The 26975-nt window shown below is 41.2% G+C and overlaps 1 protein-coding gene across 4 annotated transcripts in view; it reads left to right on the top strand.

Annotated features, from left to right (window-relative positions):
* ROBO1 (roundabout guidance receptor 1) overlaps nt 1–26975 on the top strand; it is a 1055533-nt gene that overhangs the window by 965511 nt on the left and 63047 nt on the right. For all 4 annotated transcript variants that reach the window (XM_030580281.1, XM_030580292.1, XM_030580273.1 and 1 more), the window contains 9 exons: nt 1092–1263; nt 3195–3400; nt 5035–5116; nt 5270–5438; nt 5534–5700; nt 11887–12008; nt 16016–16247; nt 17667–17788; nt 21626–21797. In XM_030580281.1, coding sequence (XP_030436141.1) covers nt 1092–1263; nt 3195–3400; nt 5035–5116; nt 5270–5438; nt 5534–5700; nt 11887–12008; nt 16016–16247; nt 17667–17788; nt 21626–21797 — 1444 coding nt within the window. The remainder of the gene's footprint in view (nt 1–1091; nt 1264–3194; nt 3401–5034; nt 5117–5269; nt 5439–5533; nt 5701–11886; nt 12009–16015; nt 16248–17666; nt 17789–21625; nt 21798–26975) is intronic.

The raw sequence follows: 26975 nt of genomic DNA, 5'->3' as shown, positions 1-26975 counted from the left end.
TTCTGTACTTATATTGTAATTGAAGATTCTCTATCCTCTTTGTTTGGGCATTCTTAGGAAAAGCAAAATGTAGTCAGACAAGAGACAGCAATGAAAATAGTGTCCATGAAGTATAGAGAACTTCAGATATTTTCCCTTCAAAATGCTAAACTGTAGATAAAAATCTGAAACCAGTATTTGATGTAATGCATGTGTGTTGTTTTGGTTTCAGCTCTGACTTTCATGACCACTGCTGGCACCGTAGCATCTAACTTCAAACCAAAACTATGTAAAGGGAAACTTGCATAGGACTTTATTATACAATGTAGTACTGGTTATAGAACAGAAACTATGATTAGTGAGACTAAAGCATCACTTTAAAAAGAAACCTATAAATTATTCCTGTCACTTTCTGTCTCTATTCTTTAGCAGTCTAAAGTTTTTAAACACAAATAAGTAAACTGGCATCTTTTTATAAATTTTTTAAATAAAATCTATTTCACTACAAGAAATGCTGCAACCTTGATTTTGAAAGATGATTGTGTGAACATTTGCATGGACATTTCTTATACAGTATGCAGAAAAAACACAATTGTTTGCACAGTTATGGCACCTGTAGATATCAATACCTTTCCAACACCTATTTAAATTGAAGAATGTCTACTCTAGATTCCCATGGACGTTAGATCAGACCTGTTAAGATACATCCAAATACAAGTACATGGATGTGCCTACCTTTTTTTAAAAAACCGGCCTCATAATTAGTATACAATAATTAAATGCTTTATATATACACCTCTACCTCGATATAATGCTGTCCTTAGGAGCCAAAAAATCTTACTGCGTTATAGGTGAAACTGTGTTATATTAAACTTGATTTGTTCCACTGGAGTGCACAGCGTCGCCACCCCAGAGCACTGCTTTACCGCGTTATATCCGAATTTATGTTATATCAGGTGGTGGTATATCGAGGTAGCGGTGTGTATATGTAACAGATATTTTGTGTATAATGTGAATATATAGCACATTATAACTCACACATATTTAGGAATATTAAGATGAATGTTGCAGATGTGTTATAATCTATCTAACCCATTTCTTTCTCTCCCTAGAATCTGCTTTTCTCATACCAGCCGCCGCAGTCATCCAGCCGCTTTTCAGTCTCCCAGACTGGTGACCTCACAATCACAAGCGTCCAGAGGTCTGACGTTGGGTACTATATCTGCCAGACTTTAAACGTTGCAGGAAGTATCACGACAAAAGCGTACTTGGAAGTTACTGATGGTAAAGTGAAGATACTTTTATTTTACAATTACCAATTTTATTTAAAACCACAACTTCAGCAGTAGAAGAGCATGACTTCAACATTGGCAGGTTGCTTCTGCTGGTTACTTTGGAGCTCGTGGAGGAATTGTATTTAGGTGGCTAGCCTGATCTGCTCCCCATGCTGCTGTGTCCACATGGCTATTTTTAGTGTGATAGTTCAAACAGAGCTAGAGCTTGTCTGTATACCTACTTAGGAAAACATTCTCCCAGCGCTATTTGGATATATCCTGAGTGACAGGACAGATAAGGTGAAATCCTGGCCCACCTGAAGTCAGCAGAAGTTTTGCCACTGACATCAGATGGGCTAAAATTTTACCCATAGAATTTGAGTCAACTAACAAACTGACTGAATGGCTATATAAAAAAATATATCATTAGAAAATCCTGATTGGTCAATAGCTGAAATTAATAGAGCCATATTGATATTATCTGTGATATAGAGGTTTTTAAAATATTTTTCATCCATGGTGTCATATCAGGATATTGCCACAGCTGTTAACTATGCAAAAGCCAATTTTATAATGAATTTAAAATTAAATAGCAAGTAAGGTAACACCTAAATATAAACTTATAGATATATACATTATACAGAAAATTACCACCAAACAAAATATAATAGCCTACATTTATGTAGCATCTTTTCTCCATAAGGTCCTCAAAACAGTTTACACAACTAACAAACTGAACTTCCAACTACACTGGGGATCATTTCAGCCATCACTGGAGTGAGAGATTTAACTGTGTACTGCAACACATCATAACAGAGTAGGACAGGAAGTAAAGTATAAATCACGCAATTGAAAATGCAGGGTGGCATTTAGGTATGCAAATGTAATTACCTGACTTGGAATTTGGCCAAAATATCACTGTTATCACACTTCAGTTGTGAAAAGTGTCATGGGATGTTTAATGATCACAAATTATCGGGACTTCAGTTTTATTTTTCATGCTAACAAACCAGGTTTCAAGTCACGTCAGCTCCCGTTAAGCTGTTGAATGGATATTGTTTTAAGCTGCAGTTATTTTATAGTGCCAGCACATCTCAGGATATTATGAGCTAGGAGGAGAAGCTACTGAAGTACAGTACTATAGCTTTTACTTCTGGGAAAATTGCTAATTTTCTGGTGAACACAATAGTTTCTTGTTTGCATGAGTACTTAAAAGTACTTTGTGCCATTATGTAAATTCAGTGTTTAAATAACTCATCACAGATAGTTAATTTATGTTGTGTAAGATGCAATAAAATTATTAGAAATTCTGTAAAAGATTCTTACTATGATTTCAAATCAGTACTGTCAGATAAATTTTCACAGAACTGAGTATAAGTAAATGCTTGCAAAACATATTTTTTTAGTTGAAAAAGCTGATATTTTTCCAGACATTAGCTTTGTATTTATTCCACCCTACCATTGGTCAGCTTCATTCTAGGAAAAAGTGTGTCTGCATATTTGCTGAGTTATTCCCTTCTCATCCACCCTCTTAGTTATCTGTAAATGAATGTTCAAATTCTAAATCCCTGATTATACTGACCCATCACATGATAAGGTGTGTATATATATAGTGAAGAGTGTGCCTATTCAAAGAAACTGAGAAATCCTTGCTTGTTTCATTATCACATCTAAAGACTATGGAACTCAGTGTGCCTAGAAGATGCCAACTCAAAACCTCTAACACTCCTTCACCTCTGAAAATAGTGTAGTGTATATCGTGTTAATATTCTGTAGCCGTGCATCATATTAATATACTCAAAATAATGCATGCCTCATACTTTAATTGCTTGTTTAATTATATTCAGTTTGTTTCAAAGCCTCAAGCAACTGCTGTTGCTTAGTTGATTAGAAAATTGCTTTCAGTTGCAAAAATCTATTTCCTGTTGTTTCTTCTGGCAGTGATTGCAGACCGGCCTCCCCCAGTCATTCGACAGGGTCCTGTGAATCAGACTGTAGCTGTGGATGGTACGTTAGTACTCAGCTGTGTGGCCACAGGCACTCTAGTGCCCACAATCCTCTGGAGAAAGGATGGGGTCCTCATCTCTACCCAGGACTCTCGCATCAAGCAGCTGGAGACAGGAGCTTTACAGATCCGATACGCCAAGGTAGCTTGAAATGACAATGAATCTTTACACTGTTTGTAAAGGAGCATAAGCTTCAACTCTGTCATATGTGAAAATAATCTAAAACTCCACACGTGTATGCCACCTTAGTTCAGGATTTCACAGTTGCAAAGTAGTGTATCAGCAAAAAAAAAAAAAAAAAAAAAAAGCCATGATGTTAATGCCTTTACACCATATACATTCATAGTTACAGTGTTAAAAGATTAAAACTTTTTCTTCCAGCTTCACAGGTACAATCCAGGTTTTCATTTCCTGTCCTTATATAGTACCTGTTCTTGTGACTTTTTTGGTTCAAGATTACACATGTATATGTGGTACAAAGTATATGGAAGGTAGATCTTGATTATATTAAATTTAATTGGTTAAGCAGCTCTGTGTGGATGACTTCCTTGGGGAATTGGAGCAGGATATCTGGTCAATATTTCTGTTCATTTCAGACAAGTAGTATGATGTGTTAAAATATTGTACTGCTGTAGTACATCTGTGGTTACCTGCGGGCTCTTTGTGCCTTGGTATATCAATGTAATAAAATTAGGTCATTTGTAAGACTTCTCACCCAACACTGTGCTACCTGGTGATGTTGTGATTACCCAATCACAGGAAACACCACTGTGCCACTGCAGTATTCGAACCTCTGACCTTTCATTTCTGAGTATTGTGTGTGGTTTTTTTTGTTTTTTCCTTTGGTACTGATACTTGAGTATAGTCTCATTTCTTTGATCATAACTCTTTTGAATTGTGATTAAGTCACAAGTGGACAAATAATCCACTGTTCAGATTTGGATTATATTGTTATATGGGGATCCTTTTATTTGGTCTGTCACCAGAGCTGCCCAGAGGGTTCAAGGGGCCTGGGGCAAAGTGGGGGAGCTGCGGCGCTTGTACTCATCTGGCAGCAGTCCGGGTCTTCAGCGGCATTTTGGCCCCTTCAGTCACTCTGCATCTTCGGCAGCACTGAAGGGCCCCCTGCCACGAAAATGCTGCCTAAGACCCATAGCGACTGAAGGGCCCCTCGCTGCTGAAGTGCCGCCGAAGATATGGACCACTGCCAGGCCAGGGCTCGCGGGACCCCTGCGGGGCCTGGGGCAAATTGCCCCACTTGCCCCCTCTCTAGGCAGTCCTATCTATCACAGAGTAAAATTTACCCTAGTTCAGAGAGCCCAACCTGCACATGGCCCTGTGAACTACGTAAGCCCTGTTTTAAAGTTGAAATTTACTCCTTGAGGCCCTGCATAAATCCCTAAGCACCACTTAAGTGTGAGTTTTAAGTAGCACATAGGCCCTTGTGTGGGGCTTTCTGAGTTCACTTCTCCCCATGGATTTCAGTGGGAGTTTGGCAGGATAAGGAATGAATGAGGCCTATAGGATTTGCCTGGTGGTTTAGTTCATTATAGAATGAGAACTAATACATTAAAAAGTATTGGTATTTTTCTGTGCCTTTTAAATAGAATGGAATAAGTATGTACAGATTCTCACTTAGCAGTGAGAAGTTTCTGGTAGGGAAATTCTAATGTATTTATCCCATATTCATGGTGATATACAGTTGTGTAATTACTTTTCCAGCCCACTGAGTGCCTGTTTGTTCCAAATATTTATTTTCCTCTCTTCCCACTCAGCTGGGTGACACTGGTCGGTACACCTGCATTGCCTCAACTCCAAGTGGCGAAGCTACCTGGAGTGCTTATATTGAGGTCCAAGGTAAATCAGTCAGGTTTTTTCTGCTTGATGAAAATCAAAAATTAACATGCAAATGTTATCTAACTTTGTAATAAATTGATAATGCAGATGTGACCATCATTGAACCCACACCCACTTTCTGTCCACACTTAGCTATTTCTCCCTTTTTGTTAGAATTTGGAGTTCCAGTGCAACCACCAAGACCCACTGACCCAAACTTGATTCCTAGTGCACCCTCAAAACCTGAAGTTACAGATGTCAGCAGAAATACAGTAACACTGTCATGGCAACCTAATTTGAATTCAGGTGCAACTCCAACGTCTTATATAATAGAGGCCTTCAGGTATTACGATTCTCATGTGATCTGGTTGTACTTACAGTTTATATATGGTTCAATTAGCATACTCTAACTTGCTGTTCTGTGTGTTTTATCCTTAGCCATGCATCTGGTAGCAGTTGGCAAACTGTAGCAGAAAATGTGAAAACTGAAAGTTTTGCAGTTAAAGGGCTGAAACCTAATGCAATTTACCTCTTCCTTGTGAGGGCAGCTAATGCATATGGACTTAGTGATCCTAGCCAGATATCTGACCCAGTGAAAACTCAAGGTAAACCTATTTACTGAAGCATTTAGGCCCCACAATGTCTGTAATGATATATTACAGAACAATGTTAGATGTGGTGATCATATTTATCCTAACTTTAAAATGATGTCTAAAAATCACTGTATATACTAGATGGTAAACTTACATTGCTCAGAAGCTGCATTTTATTTAAAAGCTACTTGAAAAGCTTATCACATTGTCATAAGGGAAGCCTAATTGTTTTTATCCAAATATAGTTACACCTAATTGAGTTACCCATCTTAGCAGCACTATTAGTCTTTGGCTTTGTGAAATTTTCATACAACCCCCCCAAATTCTGTGGAAAATACATAATTGTGCTTAAATATTATCAATTTAAGCAGAGAATCAAGCTGTGGTTATGATTCAGTAAGAGAGAGCATGTAGTATTATGTGCTGTATGTTGTATTGGGGAAGCAGAGAAATTAAAAATTTGGAGGATCCAGGATACCACTTCATAAGTAAAGCGTAATCCTCAGCAAAATGCTTACTATTAAAGGTAAGTCCAGTGGGGGAAGAGAGACTTCAGTAAAGCCACAACCCCTACAATGAAGCAGATGGAATTAGTGCCCCACACTACTACAATAACATTGCATAAATATGAGAAAGGAATCAACTGAAATACAATCACTATTCCTCGGGCAGATAGAAGTCATGAGCCCAGTAATATAATTATAATAAATTGTAATAAATTTAGATTAATATAGAAAACAAATGAAGTTGTCCCACAGCACTTAGGCACTGTGCAGTCAGAACTGTGCATTCGTGTGTTTCCAATCCAATAACTTTATTGGAGTCATGAGAACTAAAGATTGAGAAAATAACACAGATGTGAAAAACTTCTGAAGGCAAGCCAATGCGGACAGGGGGGAGCTATTAATTTGATGGCCAGTCTACCTCTAAACTCACAACACTAGTTGTCAGATAGGCAAATTACCTATTTGCCATCAGATGTTATAAAACACTCCTGAGAAAATGCACATAAATAAATCTAACACAATATGACATTTATGCTAAAAGCAAAATTCTCTCTCTTCATCACCATGTTATCTGAGTGCCTTTCAAGTATTTACTCCTAAGGGAATTCTGTGCCAAAAAATTAAAAATTATGCACATAATAATTTCCAATTTTGCAAATTGTATTTGTCATTAAATAAATGTGGCTCCAGCATGGCAATGGGGAGCACAGGCCACTGGCTGCATTGAGCTGCAAGATCACTGTGAAGCCCCCAGCTCCCGCAGTACAGAGACTTGGTGGTGAGGCTGCACCTGACACTGACACAGTGCAAGGGCTGAGCCTGCCCCAGAAACGCCCCAGGGCCCTGCCCCTCTGTGCCAGGCACACCAGCTGTGGGTAGGCAGGCTCCGCCCAGCAGGATCCAAGTCTGGGGGAGCTTAGTGTTGAGGGGATCCAGGTGTGAGGTGAGAGTTTTCTGTGTGAGGCAGTCTGGGTGCCGGCAGCTCAGTGGGAAATCTGGATGCACAGGGACTCATTAGGGGGTCCGGATGCAGGAGCGGTGGGACTCTGCAGGGGATCCAGGGGATAGTGGTTGGGCTTAGTGTGGAGGGAGTATCTGGGTGTAGGGAGGTGGGGCATGGTGGGGGAGGGAGATGTCTGGATGTGGGGGCTCAGTAGGGAAGTCTGGGTGCTGGAGGAGTGGAGCTTGATGGGGTGGGGTTCTGGGTGTGGGGGCTTGTCAGAGGAGTACAGGTGTAGGGGAGTGAGTAGGGCTTGTCAGGGTGAGGGTTCAATGAGCCTACTTAATGGGGGAGCCCCAGCTGCTGCTGGGGGGATGCTGCATACCAGGCTCCCGCTTCCCCCCGTGATTCCCCTCTCCCCTTTTCTTATCCATCCCCCTCCCCTTGCTTCCACATTCCCCTCTCCCTGCCCTATTCCCCCCCTTCCCCTCCTCCCTCATTTCCCCCAATCCCACTTACCCAGCCCTACCCCGGGAACTCACCGCTTGCAAAAATGAGGGTGGAGGGGAGGCTGTGGTACATAACCCCCAGGGGTGACAGATTTGTATAATTTTTGGTGGTGCCAAGAATGGGTCAAAGTGCTGCCGCCCCCACCCACCTACACACATGCCTTCCTAAGGCTCTCGAAGGGAGCTTGAGTGTAGGAGGGGGCTTGGGGTGAGGGCTCTGGGACAGAGTTTGGATGCTGAGTGTGGCCTCTGGATGGGGGGTTGGGTGCAGGAGGAGGTTTGTGATGCAGGCTCTTGGAGAGAGTTTCGGTGCAGGAGGGGTGTGGGCTCTGGGAGGGAGTTTGGGTACTGGCTATGAACTCTGGGATGGTTCAGGAGGGGGGTTGGGTGCTGGGTGTATGAGGGGGTTTGGGTGCTGGGTGTGGGTTCTGGGCTGGGGCAGGGGGTTGGGGTGTACGACGGGGTGGAGGAGGGGGCCCTGACTTTGCTGGAGCCCAGGCACCAAGAGCCCCTACAAGTTGCCATCCCTGCTAACCCTGTGTGCCTCCCTCATGCGTCCCCCCAAAAAAACTGCACACATGGTCGCCACCTCCCAAATCCTCCCGACCTGGCTTCCCTTTGCTTCCCTGCTGTTTTCTGCAGGGAAAGCAGGAAATGTGCAGGGGGACTGTTTTCTGCAGGCTTGGACTCCTGCAGAATCTCCCCAGGAGTAAAAATGTGTGCATCTAGCTTGCCTCGTGCATAATAAAAAGCCCTATCCTTACACCCTAGTGAGCTACAGTAGGCACGGAGGGGGGGTCTCTCTTTTGTTGGCACACACATACTCAGCTCTTCTCTCTCTCCTCCGCCCCATGATCATCACGCAGGCACTCACGTCCAGCCCCCTTCCCCGTCTCAGAGGCTACTCCAAGCACACTGGAACAGACACACTGCCTGGGCTGCCAAGGATGAGTTGCATGTCTCCTGGCAGGTTTTTTTTGCATTTTTCTGTATGGAGGGCACAGAAAAATGCGGGCCATATAAATTCTTCGCCCCTGCATTGGCGCAGAATTCCCCACTCCCAAGAGTAAGTATTTCAGAAGAGAAGTAACAATGATAAACTCTCAATTTCTTCCTAACCAGTCTACAGGAGAATTAGTTTAGTATGTGCGATGCGTTGTTGTCTGTGAGTATATCTACACTGAAATTAGAAGTGTGACTGCAAAGACATACCTGAGCTAGCTTTGATATAGCTAGCTCAGATAATAGCTGGTAAGCTGCAGCAGCACGATCTAGCTGCTGGATTGCACATCTCTGGTCCCAGTAAGTTTTATACAGCCCATGCTACTGACAGTGCTGCCACGAGTTTGCTTGTATTGTTATTTGAGCAGCTAGATCGAAGCTGCTACATGTGCTGCAGTCACACCTCTGATTGCAGTGTAGACATACCCATGTGTGAAGAAGTTCCTGAGGGAAAGCAAATCAAAGAAACGAGTTTTACATTTAATTAAGAGAGGTTGGGTTTTGGTCATTCTCTTGTGAGAATTAATTCCACAATTCGGCTCAAGCTCCTGTGAAAGTTCCATCCTCTATACCCACAAGCTCCCCCATTGGTTGACAGTTTCATTGTTCCAGTAGAACATAGCTATCATGGGAGATCAAGCCTGAAACTCCCCAATGCAAATATCACTGTGGCCTAGTGTGCTTCTTATAAGATGAACCAACTGAAGATGGAAGTAGATGTTTTTTGCTTTCATGGCTATTTGGATATCTAGTAGAACTGAGAAGATCAAACTGGCATTAAGCTTGTGTGCCAAATTAACGATCTCAGGGCATATATCCTCAGTAGTGGGAAAAGTTATACAAGAGGTTAGTTATTGAAAGCATTTCCCTCTTCCTCCCAGTGTCACATCATCTCACAGGAATTCCCTTCAAGCCAAAATAGATCAAAATTGACTTCTGGTCATAGAGGCTGATTGTTTTAGAGATCTTGGGCCAAATACAGTTCAAATGTGGCAATCCCCTTCTCCCCCACTCACTTGGCCATTGCTGTTTTAGTATTAGTAAAATCTTGTAATCAGTGTGCTGGGATCTGTTCAGATACAGAATATTGGCAGTCTTTACTCTGGAAAGCTGAAAGTCAAAACAAGAAAGCCATAGAGTAGATAAGCTATACTGAGTAGGTCAGAGGTAAGAATGACAAGGTTTGATAACTGTTTGTTATATTGATGGTGACTCATCCATTGTGCCATCTTCTGTTTAAGCTGCTACTTATTAAGATGACTCTCCCTTTAAGCTCCAGGCAAAAGGATGGTCAGAGATTTACACAAATCCAAGTTGCAGAAGTTACTGTCTTTGAGAGTATCAGAAGGAGGAAAAGATGCTTGGATTTGTGGACCATTTGACAGAATGATTTACATGTGGATACAGTAGCTGCTCAATGGTGTATTTATTTTAATCAGTCTTCATGGCTAAACAGACAGCTTTGTCACTCACTGGTTGCACAAAGGCCACACGCTGATTTAGTTTTGAAATAATCCCACACTCTTGTGAATATGTTGGAGAAGCTGTATGACAAATTGCCAGGTGGCATAACTCTTACAGTCTCAAATGTGGACTGTGTTGCTGGATAAAGAAGTTGTTCACATGCCAATAACTTCATACATATATAGATGGATAATTTGTTAATTTGATGATCAGTGATTTATTTAAAGATTCACTGGGTAATGGGCTGGAAATGTAACCATCCCCTCAGAAGTTGCACTTTTTGATGTGTCCTTTTCATATTTTATATAAGCATTTTCTGTAGGGAGGTCGACATCCTACTGCTTTCACTCCTCAGATGGACTACCCACCTGCAACAAAGTCATGGAGCTGGCTTTGTTGCAGGCATGGATATGCACATACACTTTTCCTCTGTGCTTCCTCTCTGGCCATTCTTGTGAACCAGGGCCAGCTCCAGGGTTTTTGCCGCCCCAAGCAGCAAAAAGAAAAAAAAAACCATGATCATGATCTGCAGCTCTACCGCCGCCGCCTCAGTCTTCAGCAGCAATTTGGCAGCTGATCCTTTGCTCTGAGAGGGAGTGAAGGAACTGCCGCCTCTCCCAGCTGGCTGCCCCAAGCAGCTGCATGCTGGGCTCGTGCCTGGAGCCGGCCCTGTTGTGAACAGGCAGGTGTTGAAATTGCTAAGAATATTACTGAATGTTTCAGAAAGAAGAATGCTGGTAGATTTCAAAACGTTGCCTAAACACTAGGAAATATTAGACTGAGAGAGTAGCATCATGGAGCAAAGTCAATGTAACATCTTCACAAATATCTGTGATTGTTTAAAAAAAAAAATCAGCACTTTTCATTTCATGTGAATTTCCGAGCCTGAGATTTTATCTCTGTTGCCAACATAGTTTTTGTATATAATGAGGTGAAAAAAGGGGGAATTATTAAATGAATATAAAAATATTGTACTCTGCTATCCATGCTCCACATACACTTCAGATATCATGATGATGAGTTCACTATAAATATGTGTGTATATATATGGGGAGAGTCATTTCTTTTCAGCCCAAGATGCTTTTTAAGAGCTGTACATAGAAAACATCCTTACCCCATTGTACCAGCTCAAATGATAGAACACATCAAATGGAATTCCTCTTTTCATATATCTGAACAATTCTTTCAATAATAAGAGACCAGTATTGGATTTGCAAATATCAAGAGAGACAGAGGGCAAATGTGCTCACTGGCGTCTCCTGTACTTGAAAGACCTGGCATCTGTGTGGTTCATTTCCCTTCATTTAATTACTATACTACAGTTAATAAGTCATTAAAACCCAACAATAACACTTGCTAGAGTGTTACTGAATTTATTTTTAGTCACACCTGCTCTTCTGCCCCTCCTTGATTGTTTCTTAGTTTCTGTGGTGTTTGGAGTGTGCTTTGGAGATTCCCCCTCCCTGCAGGAGGGAGATAGTTGCATGATGAGAGATGATGCTACTGGTGTAATTTACCGTAGTTATCCATGACCTTGTTCTTTATTTTTACTCCTTACTTCCCACCCACTCACCCATTTCTCCCCTCTCTCCACATTGCTTCCACTGACAAGGCAGATTGTTTTTGGCCAGCTTGCTGTGAAAATGCTTCACATAGTTCTATTTCCTGCACATTTGGGCTCTTCTAGTGGGTACTGTGAATAAGTCGATTTAGTCTTCCAAGTACATAACTTGATTGACAAATGCATTTATAAGAATGGGTTCTTACATTGTTCCAGATGTTCCACCTACAAGCCAGGGTGTGGATCACAAACAGGTCCAGAGAGAGCTCGGGGATGTGGTTCTGCATCTTCACAACCCCACTATCCTTTCTTCTTCCTCAATTGAAGTTCATTGGACAGTAAGTAAATATTATAAAATGGGAGGTGGTTCTGGGTAGGGAGAAAGGGAACTTTTTATTTTGATCCCAATATTACAACACAGTGTTGATGGAGGAGTTAAACTATGTAAAGAAACTATGAAAATAGTTTGCTGTTGTACATGAAAATCATTCTGTGTATATCTACACTCCCCTGACTGCCTGTCTTAATCAGAAGCTAGACTGTCTTCTCACTCTACAGAGCGCACTGTGCCATATGAAGAGTGATCAGCTTCATTTGTCAGGAGGCAAAGGAACTGATCCAAAGTCTACTCAAGTTCATGAGAGCCATTCCATTGCATTCAGTGAGAGGTGTATCAGGCCCTAAGTCATGTTTGAGATAATACAATAGCTCCTCGTCTATCAACCAGAGTTGGGGGAAGTACTGCGTAAAATAGACCCTATGATGTGGCAGTTGCCATATCCACCCACCCCAGATCAGATATTGAGAAATATGTTTCCTCCCACAGCACAGCAATTACTAAGTTAAAAGTGAACACAGATGCTATGAGAAAGAAAAACACAATGAGAAACAATTGGGGATTGTTTTATTGACCATCATATTGGTAGCAGTTAGGTCAGATGTATGGAGGTCATAGTGGAAGAGGGGGAAAAGCAGGGCAAGAAAAGAAAAAGATACTGTAGGAGTCCCCAAGGGAGAGGGGTAGGAACCGATACAGAGGAGGGACAAATAGAGAGAATGAGAAGATTGGGGGCTTAGAAAAATTGAAGGAATACTGGGAAATAAATTGTGGCATGAAGGGGATGGATGAGGAGAAAGGAAAAAGAAAGAGTATAGTATGAGTCTATCCAAGGAAAGACCTAAGACAATGTAAATGAACAAACAGCTGTTTTAAGCAATATCAACTAGGTGGTCAGGAAAAGAGAGGGGCAACTCCACCACTGGGACAATCCCAAGGGAATGGAGCTTTAAACTATCAACTGGGCCCCCTTCTGATCAAGTCAAAATATTGGCAGGCATGATAAAAAAGCGATCACAAGATGCTGCAGCTAGCATGGCGTAACTTTGTAAGGAAAGCATTTTACTTTGTCAAGAGCTATAGAGGAACTGACTGCTGTGATGCACAGTAATTACAGTGAAACCTGCACTAAGGACCACCTTCAGCAGGCAATCTTCTGTTTTAACTGACCACTTGAAAACATCACCAAGCTTCCAAGCCTAATTTTGTTTGACCTTTAGTCATAGAACAACCTTTTCCAGGCAGCCAATTTTTGTTGCTCTCTTGGGTGGTCTCTGACTGCAATTTCAAAGATTAAGCATTACCTCAATTTTTGCTAGCAGATATTCATCACTTGGTTGTTTAAAATGAAATATGATGCTTGGGTATTACATTGCAAACAAACAGTTTTATTATGTCACCAGATAAAATAGTTTAAATGGGACAAATCTGAGTGGTTTTAAGTAGACATTTTTATTTTTAAATTTGCCTATACATCAGAAATCATTTATCAAAATCAGTGACTAAAACATACTAAAAGCTGCACAAGACTCCAGTTCTATTAGGTAACCTCCTGTCTCAAGTATCCTCAAATATATTGACCCAGATTCTTATTTACACTAAAGCCTCTGTACCCTGTCAAGTGACATAAAGTGGCCTTACTGCAAATGACAATCCAGCTGAGTGTAGTTTTGATCCACTTTTATTTGTAGCTTTCTTCCATTAAAATGCTAATTTTTATTGGCCCTGTTACTGACTGCTTAAAACAGCACCAGTCCTACGGCACAGTAGCCCCCTACTGAGTCACTGAGAATGGAGGAAGTGCTTTGATTTATCTGGCCTTTGACTGAGTCAAGCATAATCATCAGAATGTAGATAGTGCCAGTTGGCTGCCCTTTAAAATCCACTTTGTCCAGAAAGAAGCAGGCAGGAAGCAAGGGTCATTTTATGCAATCTGGGAGGTTTCCAGCCCTCAGGAAGGTTGACCTGTTTCTTTGTTTAATTTCTATATTCATCATCTGAACTATTAAAATATACACCCCAATCCTGCAAACATATCCACCTAGGCAAACTCCTGCCCTGCCTGGAGCCCCATGCCATCAGGATTATTCATTTAAAAACATATAGAACCAGGGCGGGTGCAAGTATATTTTGCACCGTAGGCAAAACTTCCACCTTGTGCCACCTCACCCCCTCGAGTCCTTTAGCAGCCCTCCAGCCTAAGGCATTCCCCCCGTGACAGCTCCCCTCCACCCCCCTCGGCAGCTTCCCCCATCCGCCCTGAGCACCCACCCCCGGCAGCTGTTTGGTGCCACAAGCCTGGGAGGGGGAGAAGCCGAGTGGGGAGGCATGCTCAGGGGAGGAGGCGGAGCAGAAGTGAGCTGGGATGTGGAGCGGTTCCCCGTGTGCCGTGCACCCCCTTACTTGTTGCAGGCGGCCCTCCCCGCGCTCCCCTGCCCCATGTCCCTCCGCCTAAATGATGACGAGGACCGAGGCGGCCGGTTGCAGCCGAAGGACCTGAAATGCTGCCCCCCAAATGCTAACGCGGTCGCCTAATGGGTTGCGCCGGCCCTGATTTTGTTATCCCTTCATAGACTCATAGACTCAAGGACTGGAAGGGACCTCGAGAGGTCATCGAGTCCAGTCCCCTGCCCTCATGGCAGGACCAAATACCGTCTAGACCATCCCTGATAGACATTTATCTAACCTACTCTTAAATATCTCCAGTGATGGAGATTCCACAACTTCCCTAGGCAATCTATTCCAGTGTTTAACTACCCTGACAGTTAGGAACTTTTTCCTAATGTCCAACCTAAATCTCCCTTGCTGCAGTTTAAGCCCATTGCTTCTTGTTCTATCATTGGAGGCTAAGGTGAACAAGTTTTCTCCCTCCTCCTGATGACACCCTTTTAGATACCTGAAAACTGCTATCATGTCCCCTCTTAGTCTTCTCTTTTCCAAACTAAACAAACCCAATTCCTTCAGCCTTCCTTCATAGGTCATGTTCTCAAGACCTTTAATCATTCTTGTTGCTTTTCTCTGGACCCTCTCCAATTTCTCCACATCTTTCTTGAAATGCGGTGCCCAGAACTGGACACAATACTCCAGTTGAGGCCTAACCAGCGCAGAGTAAAGTGGAAGAATGACTTCTCGTGTCTTGTTTACAACACACCTGTTAATGCATCCCAGAATCACGTTTGCTTTTTTTGCAACAGTATCACACTGTTGACTCATATTAAGCTTGTGGTCCACTATGACCCCTAGATCTCTTTCTGCCATACTCCTTCCTAGACAGTCTCTTCCCATTCTGTATGTGTGAAACTGATTGTTCCTTCCTAAGTGGAGCACTTTGCATTTATCTTTTATTGAACTTCATCCTGTTTACCTCAGACCATTTCTCCAATTTGTCCAGATCATTTTGAATTTTGACCCTGTCCTCCAGAGCAGTTGCAATCCCTCCCAGTTTGGTATCGTCCGCAAACTTAATAAGCGTACTTTCTATGCCAACATCTAAATCGTTGATGAAGATATTGAACAGAACCGGTCCCAAAACAGACCCCTGCGGAACCCCACTTGTTATACCTTTCCAGCAGGATTGGGAGCCATTAACAACTACTCTCTGAGTACGGTTATCCAGCCAGTTATGCACCCACCTTATAGTAGCCCCATCTAAATTGTACTTTCCTAGCTTATCTATAAGAATATCATGCGAAACTGTATCAAATGCCTTACTAAAGTCTAGGTATATCACATCCACCGCTTCTCCCTTATCCACAAGGCTCGTTATCCTTCATTGATGTCAGTGCAGTTCTACTAGCTTAAAAGCTTTATTAATGCAGTGGTGAATAAGGCCCATAATTTGCTGTAATTCCCAGGAATTTTTATCTGGTTCAGTAGCATTGTTTACTTTGGATAAAATAAATGGATAGTTCTTAGTATTTTGCATAATACCACAGGCAATGTTACAGTTTGTATTTATTAAGCAGTCCATTAAGCATTCACTAATGTGTGTTTCTACTGTTCTGCTAGGTGGACCAGCAATCCCAGTATATTCAGGGATATAAAATTCTGTATAGGCCTGCCACTGCACCCCGCGGCGAATCTGAATGGTTAATTTTTGAAGTGAGAACACCATCCAAAAATAGTGTCATCATTCCAGAGCTGAAGAAAGGTGTAAACTATGAAATCAAGGCCCGCCCTTTTTTTAACGAGTTTCAAGGAGCGGATAGCGAAGTGAAATTTGCAAAAACCTTAGAAGAAGGCAAGTAGCAGCAAGTCTGTCTTCACCTTTTTTTTTTTTTTGAAGGAATATTTTGGCCGGTTTCTCTCTGATACTTGCATTATTTGATTTTGTTTGAAGTGCATACTGTTTGAGAACACAGCAGTGCGCAGCTGAGGAGACTGTCAGCAAGTTGGACTGATCAGTATGTGACTTGTTTGATGGCACAGAAGTCAATATTTAAAACTTTGTGTGTGAGAGAGGCATGTGCAGAAATCCCCTCCAGCACTTAGAAGGGATATGTGCTTTTTTATCTCCAGTGCAGCATTGTTCTCCTCCCTGCTGAGTTCATGGTCTGGTCACAAGTGACTTGTATCAAATTCAAACACATACTTACCACTATCTAAAGTAAATAGCAGATACCGCAGAAATCATCAAAGTATTGTAGCTGGAGGAACGGAAACTACATTTTTTAGAGCGCCTGTATATCTGGATCCATCACTGGTACAAAATGAAAAGATGATGAGTGAGAGCAACAAATACAGTGGGCTAAATTATGCATCCTCTTCTGTGTATGTGTTATAAAGAGGAGCCAAAGCCATTTACCTCACCATAGCATTTTTACTTTCAGGCCAAACATAATCAAAATGATGATGGCTAATGCCTCAGATTAGACATTTCAGTGCATTGGTGAGGCCTAGACCTGCACCATATATTTTGGCTGAACTAGTTGAACAGATGACCCCGAGTGCCTTCCCTCTAGGCCACTAGAGCAGCCTCAAAAGAGCAGCACCTGATCCCAGAATATCTTAGGATGACTCTAATGGACCCAAAAAATAGGAATCTTTGCACTGACACTACCTAACAAATAACTGGAGTTTAAGTAGTACATATATTATTTTATTTTATTTTATTTTATTTTATTTTATTTTACAAAAAAGGAAAAACTGAAGCTCAGAGAAAAGAAAAGCCAACGTTTTTGAAAACATCCACTTTTTGGTGCCTATATTTTGAGTGTCCAACTTGACACCCCAACAGCTTGATTTTTCTAAAGCAATGAGCTCCCAAATCTCCAAGTGAGGTTAGTTTGAATACTCAGAAGTTCTGAAAGGAAGGACCTAGAAGTTCTGAAAGGATGGCACCAAAAATTAGGAGAATCTTTTTAACATTTTGATCTCAGTATTGGGTCAAGGTGACAAAGTGAGTCTGTGGCAGAGCCAGGAATGGAACCCAGGGTCCCAACACCTGTTCACATCACTAGACCATATTTTCTCTCTCATGTCCATTTACCTTGATAGATAGAAACATCCTTAATGGCGAAAAAGGAAATTATGATTACATTTGTGTAGTGCAGAATGGGCCATTTATATATCAAGCACTAGCTACAGCTTGTTAAAAAGCATTTGGCAACATTGTATTAGAAATACAACAAATTAACCATCTGGTTCTTCCCGCAAACAGCTCCTAGTGCTCCACCTCAAAGTGTTTCAGTGACTAAGAATGATGGGAATGGGACTGCAGTTGTGGTTACCTGGCAGCCACCCCCTGAGGATACCCAGAATGGAATGGTCCAAGAATATAAGGTAACATGCAGAGTTCTTATTCAGTGCAAAGTATTGGCATGCTATTGATGGATAAGTTGTTCGTGGATACTTGGCTCCATCTACTGGTAAAAATCAAAGCCGATGGAATCACAAAATATAAACAGAATATTTTTATAGTACCATATATTTAGGAATTCTATCTAGTCTGTGGCATCTTTACATGTACAAAAGGAATTAAAACTGCCTATTAATTTGAATAGGAAGATGGTAGTGCAGGAAATTAAAGAAAAGGTCAAAATTCATAATTAAAATAAGCAACTTCTTGTCTATGCTATAATATGAGAATTGCATACACAAACACAAAGAGTAATGTACCAGTTTAAGAACCATTTTCTGATAAAAACAGGGTATTTGAGGAGATAAATTGGTCTAATAATTTGAAAGGCTTAGACATAATTTATTATGTAACATTCTGAGTAAATTGTACTATTCTATTCATCTGAGATGGTTAAAAACATGGAAAAGCTTTCCATCTAAAGAGTGTTAGTGTAAGATTAAATATATTTATAGCAATTTTTCTTTGTTTTTTTACAAATCTATCTTTGCATTCTAGCTTTTATTATACTATATATATTTTAACATATTAAAGTTCAGTATTCAGTTTTTATTATTTAAGGCCTCTGTAGCAACATACTGTTTTTATCTTAGAGTGATTTAAATTGTGAATAAATTACATATAAAAGAAATGAAGCTAAAATTGCCTAAGCAAGGCTGAGATGTTGTAAGTGTCTAGTCATGGATTGCAAGGTTGTTTTATAGCCACTAGTGACAGGATGGTTTGCTCTAGTCTGTAGCAAATTGGCATTGTTGAAAGAGGTTTTTAAATCAGAATGTCTTAGCCTTAAAAAAAAAATAAAAATTAAAAAAAAATACCATAGTGGAGGCATTTATTCCTAAGCATCTAAACTCATTCCACTCATTTCTTTCTTTTCCCTGTAGGAAAGAAAAGAGTGGAGATCACTTAGCTTCATGGTCAATTTAAAATAATAAAATGCCTTTCAGAACCTGATTGACTGGTACAAAATCATTCTGTGGCTTAGTTTCAGATGTAATTGAAAAAATATTCACAAAGGAAGTTTTATTTAAAGGCAGTTAGACCTTGAACTAAAGAGATGGAATGATTCACCCACCAGAAACTGCATTAAAAGAATGTTAGGGTTGTGAGGACAAAACAATAAAAGAGAGGAAATTCATATTTGAGCGTGGAATATGCTATGCAGTGTCTGCTAGCATCTGGAGACAATAGCTTGCAGTGAACTATGAGTAGGCATCTCTTAGTGCCTATGCAGCTGTGGGGCTGCCACTGTTTTTTAATGTGAGTTGGTGGATAATTTTCCCTGTGGATAGAAAACAGGCATCATGAAAACATGCATAATTATATTTTCTGTTTAAACAGCAAAAGCAACTATTCAATGTTAGGAACAAATAATCTGGGGAAAAAAACAACCCTGAAATTCAAATCCCCCCACCTTTCTTTTAAATACAAAAAGTAATTAATGATTATTCTGTTGTTGTTTTCTCAACAAGTGGATTCTCTTTATTTTTTCAAAACAATTCAAACCCAGGCTTGCTGACACCTTGCACATTACGTTTTAGAATGGAGCAAATTTGAATGTATTAATAGGTTATAATGGAAAGGATGACACAGCCACAGCTACAGAAGTATGAATAGCGCTTTACAAAAACCAACAACATTCAAATGAGGCTAGAGTTCATTCTGTCTCATCTCTGGCATAAAGTTACAGGGCTGCTTACAATGCTTTTCATTTTCTTCTTCCATGATGCATCTGTTCAGGAGTAGCTTCCCTTTTGTTTCCTTAACAAATATCTTTTATCTGTTCAAACTTCCCTATGTAGATTATATAATGGATCATTATAATATACTGTATCACTTCTATGTAAAGATTGTGAGAAATTATGGTATAAATTTGTTTTCTGCTTAACTATCCATTGCCTAGCATAGTTTTCATTCATTAGTGTCACTTCCTTCTTGCTAGTTAAATACAGATTGTTTGTGTGTTGGGGGGGAGGTGTTAAGCTATATAGATATGTATTCTGTGTGTGTGTGTGTTGTGTCACAAGGGGTTGCAACTGCTCTTGTGAAGACTGCATAACTGTTTCCTTTCCAAATCCCTATATTGACTTATTAATAGCTTTTTTAAAACATGCACTGTTATCGTTTTTATAAGATCATTCTATAACTTTTCTGTCGGTTTTATGGATCATTGGCTAGAATTTAGTGGCACTAATAAAAATTATATCATTTATTTAGTATTCATTTGTAAAAATGAGTGCTTATCCTATGCTCTGAACATTCCTTGACACATTTCATAATTATGTTTATTAAAATGGATTACTCCATTAACCCCTTATCTTCCCACAATAATCATATATAATAATCCAGCAACTGAAAATATCTTCCAGTTCTTTATAATTCCCCACAAGAGTCTTTCTGAAGCCCTTACATCTAGGGCGAAGAAATGTGTCTTGCAGCATGCCCAAGGGCCAGTGTACTAGGAATATTTGTGAGTTCAAAGCTGAGAGGTGGTCCCCTCACAGAAAGTGCTGTGCTAGTTGATCCAATCTCCCTTATGGTTGGGTTCCAGCTCAGGCTGATCTCAAATACATAAGAATGGCACAGGGAGAGTGAAGCGGTCTTTCAGATAACAAGGTTTTAGACCATTTATAGGTCATTACCTATAACCTTAAATTGTACCCTGTATTTAATAGGTAGCCAATGTGGATCCAAATGTACTAGTGTCATGTGTTCCTAGGAGGACCTACCTCATAACAAACAAACTGTTGAATTCTGCACCATTTTTGATTTTGAGGTAGATTGACAGTGTAGCTGCATGCAGAGCTCATTGCAATAGCTTGATCTGGAGGTGATGACAACAGTTGCAAGTTCAGATTACAAAAGTAATTGTTGCAGCCTCCTGGCAATATACAGATTGAGAAATAGGTGATCTAACAGTAGGCACTACTCACTACCTGCTTTTAAAATAGCAATTGGCAGTCCATCCAGCCTCCTCGGTTGTGCTTCTACTCACAAATGGTGGGCAAGCCCCTTGAATCAGAGGGTGCAACATTATATCCCTTCTTATCCAGTTGTTTCCCCCTAACCAGCCAATATCACCTGAGTCTTCTCCAGATTGAGTCTCAGCCCCCTAGCTTTTACCCGTGCCAAGTTCTCATCCAACGATTGTGACCTAACTCTTAGTTAAAATTGCATGTCACTGCACCAGCCCCAGTCCCTGCACCCAATCCCTGTTTGCTTTATTATAACTTTCATTGCTTCCTGCATGAATACTTGTCCTCAGGGAAAAGTATGAATTCATGTGAATACAAATTTCCTCAAACATGTCTGTGAACAAAACCTAGCCTGACCGATTATTCATGAAAAAGAGAGTTGGAAATACCATCACATTTAATTCATTTGTTTTAGTCATACTGAATGATTGAAGGTTCGTTTTCTCTCTCTCTCATTATTTGTGGAGTGCAACCAATGCTCGCTAGTGCATTATTAGTGCTTATGTCCCGGATTGATATGTTAGAGGGTTAGAAAGGATCTATCAAATTATCTAACATTGCAAACTCTTTGGGGCAGGAACCATCTTTTTGCTCTGTGTTTGTACAGCACCTAACACCATGGGGCTCTAGCCTGTGACTGGGGTTGCTAGGTGCTACTGCAATACAAATAATAAATAACAGTAATAATCCTTGATGCAGCAGAAAGGACCATATCATATCATGTAACTATCCTTTTAGCTTTAACTTTTAACATCCACATGTGCTATGTACTTTATTTACCTACAGGTTTGGTGCCTGGGCAATGAAAGCAGATACCACATAAACAAGACAGTAGATGGTTCCACCTTTTCTGTAGTCATCCCTTCCTTAGTTCCTGGTATTCGATATAGTGTGGAAGTAGCAGCAAGTACTGGGGCAGGACCTGGAGTGAAAAGTGAGCCACAGTTTATCCAGTTAGGTAAGCCTTCTGGTAAATCTGCCTATAAATTCAGTGCTGTGTTTATTTTCCCTTTTATGGATCCAGAAATATTTACAAGTCAGGCAGAATGCAGAGTGTTGTTTGCATTTTAAAATAATGAGACTAATATTTATGGTTTTGGACATGTATTGGAGCTGGATTCTAAAGACAGTGTTGTAACAGCATCTCTCAAAGGTTTGCTGTATAATGGCTGCTGCATTTTTTTAAAACAAAAAGTCACAATTCATTATTGGTTTTGGCTGTTGATTTTTGCAAAGTGGTTTGATACTTAAGATTGGCATAGGAAAAACACAGCAGTTTAAGATAGGCGTGAGCCACCAAGTTTTCTGCATTCATATTCTGGCCTACCAGTATCAGGGCAAGGGATGCAACAGTGACGTCATCTGCACCAAGCATTCCTCTGACCTGGCTTAAGACTGGAGGTCATAGGAGATGAATATGTCTGGAAGTGATGTGGGATTACTGCTGGTTTACAGAACAATACTTAAGATGCCTTGGAATATAGTGATGCTTCTCTTTGTTAGCATGATGAAATCAAAACATGCTGTCATTAGAGTCAGTACTCTGTCCCATCAGACCAAAATAGAACCTCACCATATTTCTTTTGGCCTTCTACCCTTCTCTGTCCCCATCATTAAAAGACCTGTCCAGTTATGTGATTTTACAGTTAAAAATAGGTAGTTACTGAGGATGAAGAAAGGACCCTATTCTGAGTGAACGATCGCTGCAATGCTAAAAAATTACATGTGGGCATTGAAATTAAGGGAACTTCCAAAGAATTGCTTATAATTTGGGCTTGTGACGCCCATTGATTGTAATAGAAATTGCATAATAGAACTTTTAACAATGACTCATTAATGTAGTACCTGTAATTGCTCATTGACATATTGTTTTCTGTGCCCATTTTCCATTCTCAAGAATCAGGGTTTCTGTTTCACTGCTGATATTTTGAAAATCTTGAAACTTTAAGAGTTATGGATACCAGCTTAATGAAGAGGCCTTGATGTCTGAAACTGCAGGCTTGATAGTGAATTTTTCCTTAATCCATCTGCTAATAAATTAATCCTAAATAAAAACCAGTTTTACAAGAACATGATTTATTTAGCTTCCCTTCTTTGCCTTTCCAGTTAGTTTATTTGGAAAAGGAACATAGTCGACAATTTGCCTTACCAGAACTGAGCAGGGCCACTAGCCTGCGTTCAGCAATGGCATGTATGAACATTTCACTAGAAGGGGAAGGGCCGTTAGATGCCTATGTCCAATTGAAAGTCAATAGGAGTCAGGTACCCAGTCTTTGACAGTCCTCTCCTAAGGCTATTGATTAGTGCTGCACAAAATAAATGGAATTTAGGCTCCTAAGTGCCTAAATCATGTTTGAAAATGGGACTTAAGCTCCTGAATCACTTAGGTATTTTTGAAAATGTTGCCCAAAGCCTCTTTCCTCCAGATCATTTTTTCTGATTCATCTGAGACCTACAGTAAACAAAAGTTATCATTTGCTGTTTAGTGGCCTCAGTATTTGGTGACCTTAGTCCAATCCCTAGTGGACAGATGGTAACATTACAGTTAATATGTGGTAGTACACACCCTATGTGGGAGGTCTCTCAAACACTGTGCCTGATGTAAGCACATTGCCTTTAGGGACACTGAAGAGGTGTTGACCAGAGAATCCCTTGCTGTGATCTTTAACAGTGTACACCAGGCGCCCATCTCTTGACAAACTGTGCTGGCTGGTGATGAAGGAAGTGGCACAAAGCCTCTTTCTCATTTGCCTCCTTTCGGGGAGGTTAGCACTCTCTTATAAGCACAGGCCTCAAGCAAACTTTGTGCTCCGTAAAAGAAAGGATTTTTCTAGTACCTGAGAAGATGTGCCTTCTTCAGTTCCCTCTCCACTTTATTGTCCCGATACAGAGTCAGATATAATCTGTGGTGAGATCCTCAGCCCTACTACTTCCACTTTACACCAGGTCAAGGGACCAGAACAATGTAAAGGGCTTTAACAGCCTTGTAACTAGCTGTTGGAAGGATTCCCTTGGCACAGATGCAGTGTAAGATAGCTATGGCTACCTTCTGAGGACTCCTTTGCAAGACCTGGGAGCAGAAAGCATGTGTGGGGACCATGCTGTGGAGATTCTGAGCAGTACGGTGGCCCATAGGACATCCTGGAGGGGCTGCCATAACTCAAACAGGCCCCTAGGGCTATAAGTACCCCAAGGAGACTCTTCAGCCAAAGTAGCCTAGGGTTGTGAGAGTGGTAAGGTGGCTTAAAATGTCCTCATCTTACCCTGAGTTCTGTGCTTGTGCCTCTTAGAGGCTCACCATAGAATCTCATCCTTGGTTCTTGGATGTGCTCCCAGAGAAGGAGTGAAGCAGTGAGGGACAGATGGCACCATTGTTTTCCAGAAGCTGTTTTGAGGATACAAAACTTAATTTGCTAATGCGATCAGTCTAGCACCTTTCAAAACCAATACATTCATTTAGATGGAGAGGGCTTTTTTTTTTTCTTTTTGGATTTTGGGGTGGGGAGCTGCATGTGGTGGTGGGTAAGGATGCTGTTCATGGAATGTTTGGGGGAAATTGCTAGTTCCAGTATCTATATGCTAGATGAACTGCATTCCTGCAATCACCAGTTTGAGAAATCTATATTTCCTTCTTAGAGTCAGGAAGCTTAAATATTTTGCTTTGATGTTGATTTCTGAATTAGTATGCTGTTACCTTTATTAAACTGATTACAAATTCCCTGTGTGCATATTATATATACTTAAGATTTGTATTTTCATTTAAATTTTGGAATATCTCTCACAATTAACTCAGATTTAGATCTTACTCTGAATAATTCTTGATTAAAAATTGAGGACTAGATTGTGACTAACCCTAAAACTTCCCCCTTAGGACTTAGTTTGAGTAAGTCCCCACACACTACACCTCTCCCCTGCACAGATAGGACTACTCGATTTTCATAGAATCATAGAATATCAGGGTTGGAAGGGACATCAGGAGATCATCCAGTCCAACCCCCTGCTCAAAGCAGGACCAATTCCCAACTATATCATCCCAGCCAGGGCTTTGTCAACCCTGACCTTAAACACCTCTAAGGAAGGACATTCCACCACCTCCCTAGGTAACCCATTCCAGTGCTTCACCACCCTCCTAGTGAAAAAAGTTTTTCCTAATATCCAACCTAAACCTCCCCCACTGCAACTTGAGACCATTACTCCTTGTTCTGTCATTTGATACCACTGAAAACGATCTAGATCCATCCTCTTTGGAACCCCCCCTTTCAGGTAGTTGAAAGCAGCTATCAATTCCCCCCTCATTCTTCTCTTCTGCAGACTGAATAATCCCAGTTCCCTCAGCCTCTCCTCATAAGTCATGTGCTCCCTAATCATTTTTGTTGCCCTCCACTAGACTCTTTCCAATTTTTCCACATCCTTCTTGTAGTGTGGGGCCCAAAACTGGACACAGTACTCCAGGTGAGGCCTCGCTAATGTCAAGTAGAGGGGAATGATCACATCCATTGATCAGCTGGCATTGCCCCTACTTATACAGCCCAAAATGCCGTTAGCCTTCTTGGCAACAAGGGCACACCGTTGACTCATATTCAGCTTCTTGTCCACTGTAATCCCTAGGTCCTTTTCTGCAGAACTGCTTCCTAGCCATTCAGTCCCTAGTCTGTAAGAGTGAATGGGATTCTTCCCTCCTAAGTGCAGGACTCTGCCCTTGTCCTTGTTGAACCTCATCAGGTTTCTTTTGGCCCAATCCTCTACTTTGTCTAGGTCCCTCTGTATCCTATCCCTATCCTCCAGCGTATCTACCACTCCTCCCAGTTTAGTGTCATCTGCAAACTTGCTGAGAGTGCAGTCCACGCCATCCTCCAGATCATTACTGAATATATTGAACAAAACCGGCCCCAGGACTGACCCCAGGGGCACTCTGCTTGAAACGAGCTGCCAGCTAGACATGGAGCTGTTGATCACTACCCATTGAGCCTGATGATCTAGCCAGCTTTCTATCCACCGTATAGTCCATTCATCCAGCCCATACTTCTTTAACTTGCTGGCAAGAATACTGTGGGAGACAGTATCAAAAGCTTTGCTAAAGGAATAACACATCCACTGCTTTCCCCTCATCCACAGACCCAGTTATCTCCTCGTAGAAGGCAATTAGGTCAGTCAGGCATGACTTGCCCTTGGTGAATCCATACTGACTGTTCCTGATCACTTTCCTCTCCTCTAAGTGCTTCAGAATTGATTTCTTGAGAACCTGCTCCATGATTTTTCCAGGGACTTAGGTGAGGCTGACTGGCCTATAGTTCCCCGGATCCTTGTTCTTCTCTTTTATAAAGATGGGCACAACATTAGCCTTTTTCCAATCATCTGGCACCTTCCCCGATCACCATAAGTTTTCAAAGATAATGGCCAATGGCTCTGCAATCACATCCGTCAACTCCTTTAGCGCCCACGGATGCAGCGCATCCAGACCCATGGACTTGTGCTCGTCCAGTTTTTCTAAATAGTCCCAAACCTCTTCTTTCTTCACAGAGGGCTGGTCACCTTCTCCCCATACTGTGCTGCCCAGTGCAGCAATCTGGGAGCTGACCTTGTTTGTGAAGACAGAGGCAAAAAAAGCATTGAGTACATTAGCTTTTTCCACCTCCTCTGTCACTAGGTTGCCTCCCTCATTCAGTAAGGGGCCCACACTTTTCTTGACTTTCTTCTTGTTGCTAACATACCTGAAGAAACCCTTCTTGTTATTCTTAACATCTCTTGCGAGCTGCAACTCCAAGTGTGATTTGGGCTTCCTGATTTCACTCCTGCATGCCTGAGCAATATTTTTATACTCCTCCCTGGTCATTTGTCCAATCTTCCACTTCTTGTAAGCTGCTTTTTTGGGTTTAAGATCAGCAAGGATTTCACTGTGAAGCTGCCAAGCTGGTCGCCTGCCATATTTACTCTTCTTTCTACACATTGGGATGTTTTTTTCCTGCAACCTCAGTAAGGATTCTTTAAAATACAGCCAGCTCTGCTGGACTCCTTTCCCCTCATGTTATTCTCCTGAGGGATCCTGCCCATCAGTTCCCTGAGGGAATCAAAGTCTGCTTTTCTGAAGTCCAGGGTCCGTATTCTGCTGCTCTCCTTTCTTCCTTGTGTCAGGATC

This window comes from Gopherus evgoodei, chromosome 1, assembly GCF_007399415.2.
Source record: "Gopherus evgoodei ecotype Sinaloan lineage chromosome 1, rGopEvg1_v1.p, whole genome shotgun sequence".
Classification (NCBI taxonomy): domain Eukaryota; kingdom Metazoa; phylum Chordata; order Testudines; family Testudinidae; genus Gopherus; species Gopherus evgoodei.
The sequence above is the reverse complement of the archived record's forward strand: the minus strand, read 5'-3'. Positions and strand labels throughout refer to the sequence as shown.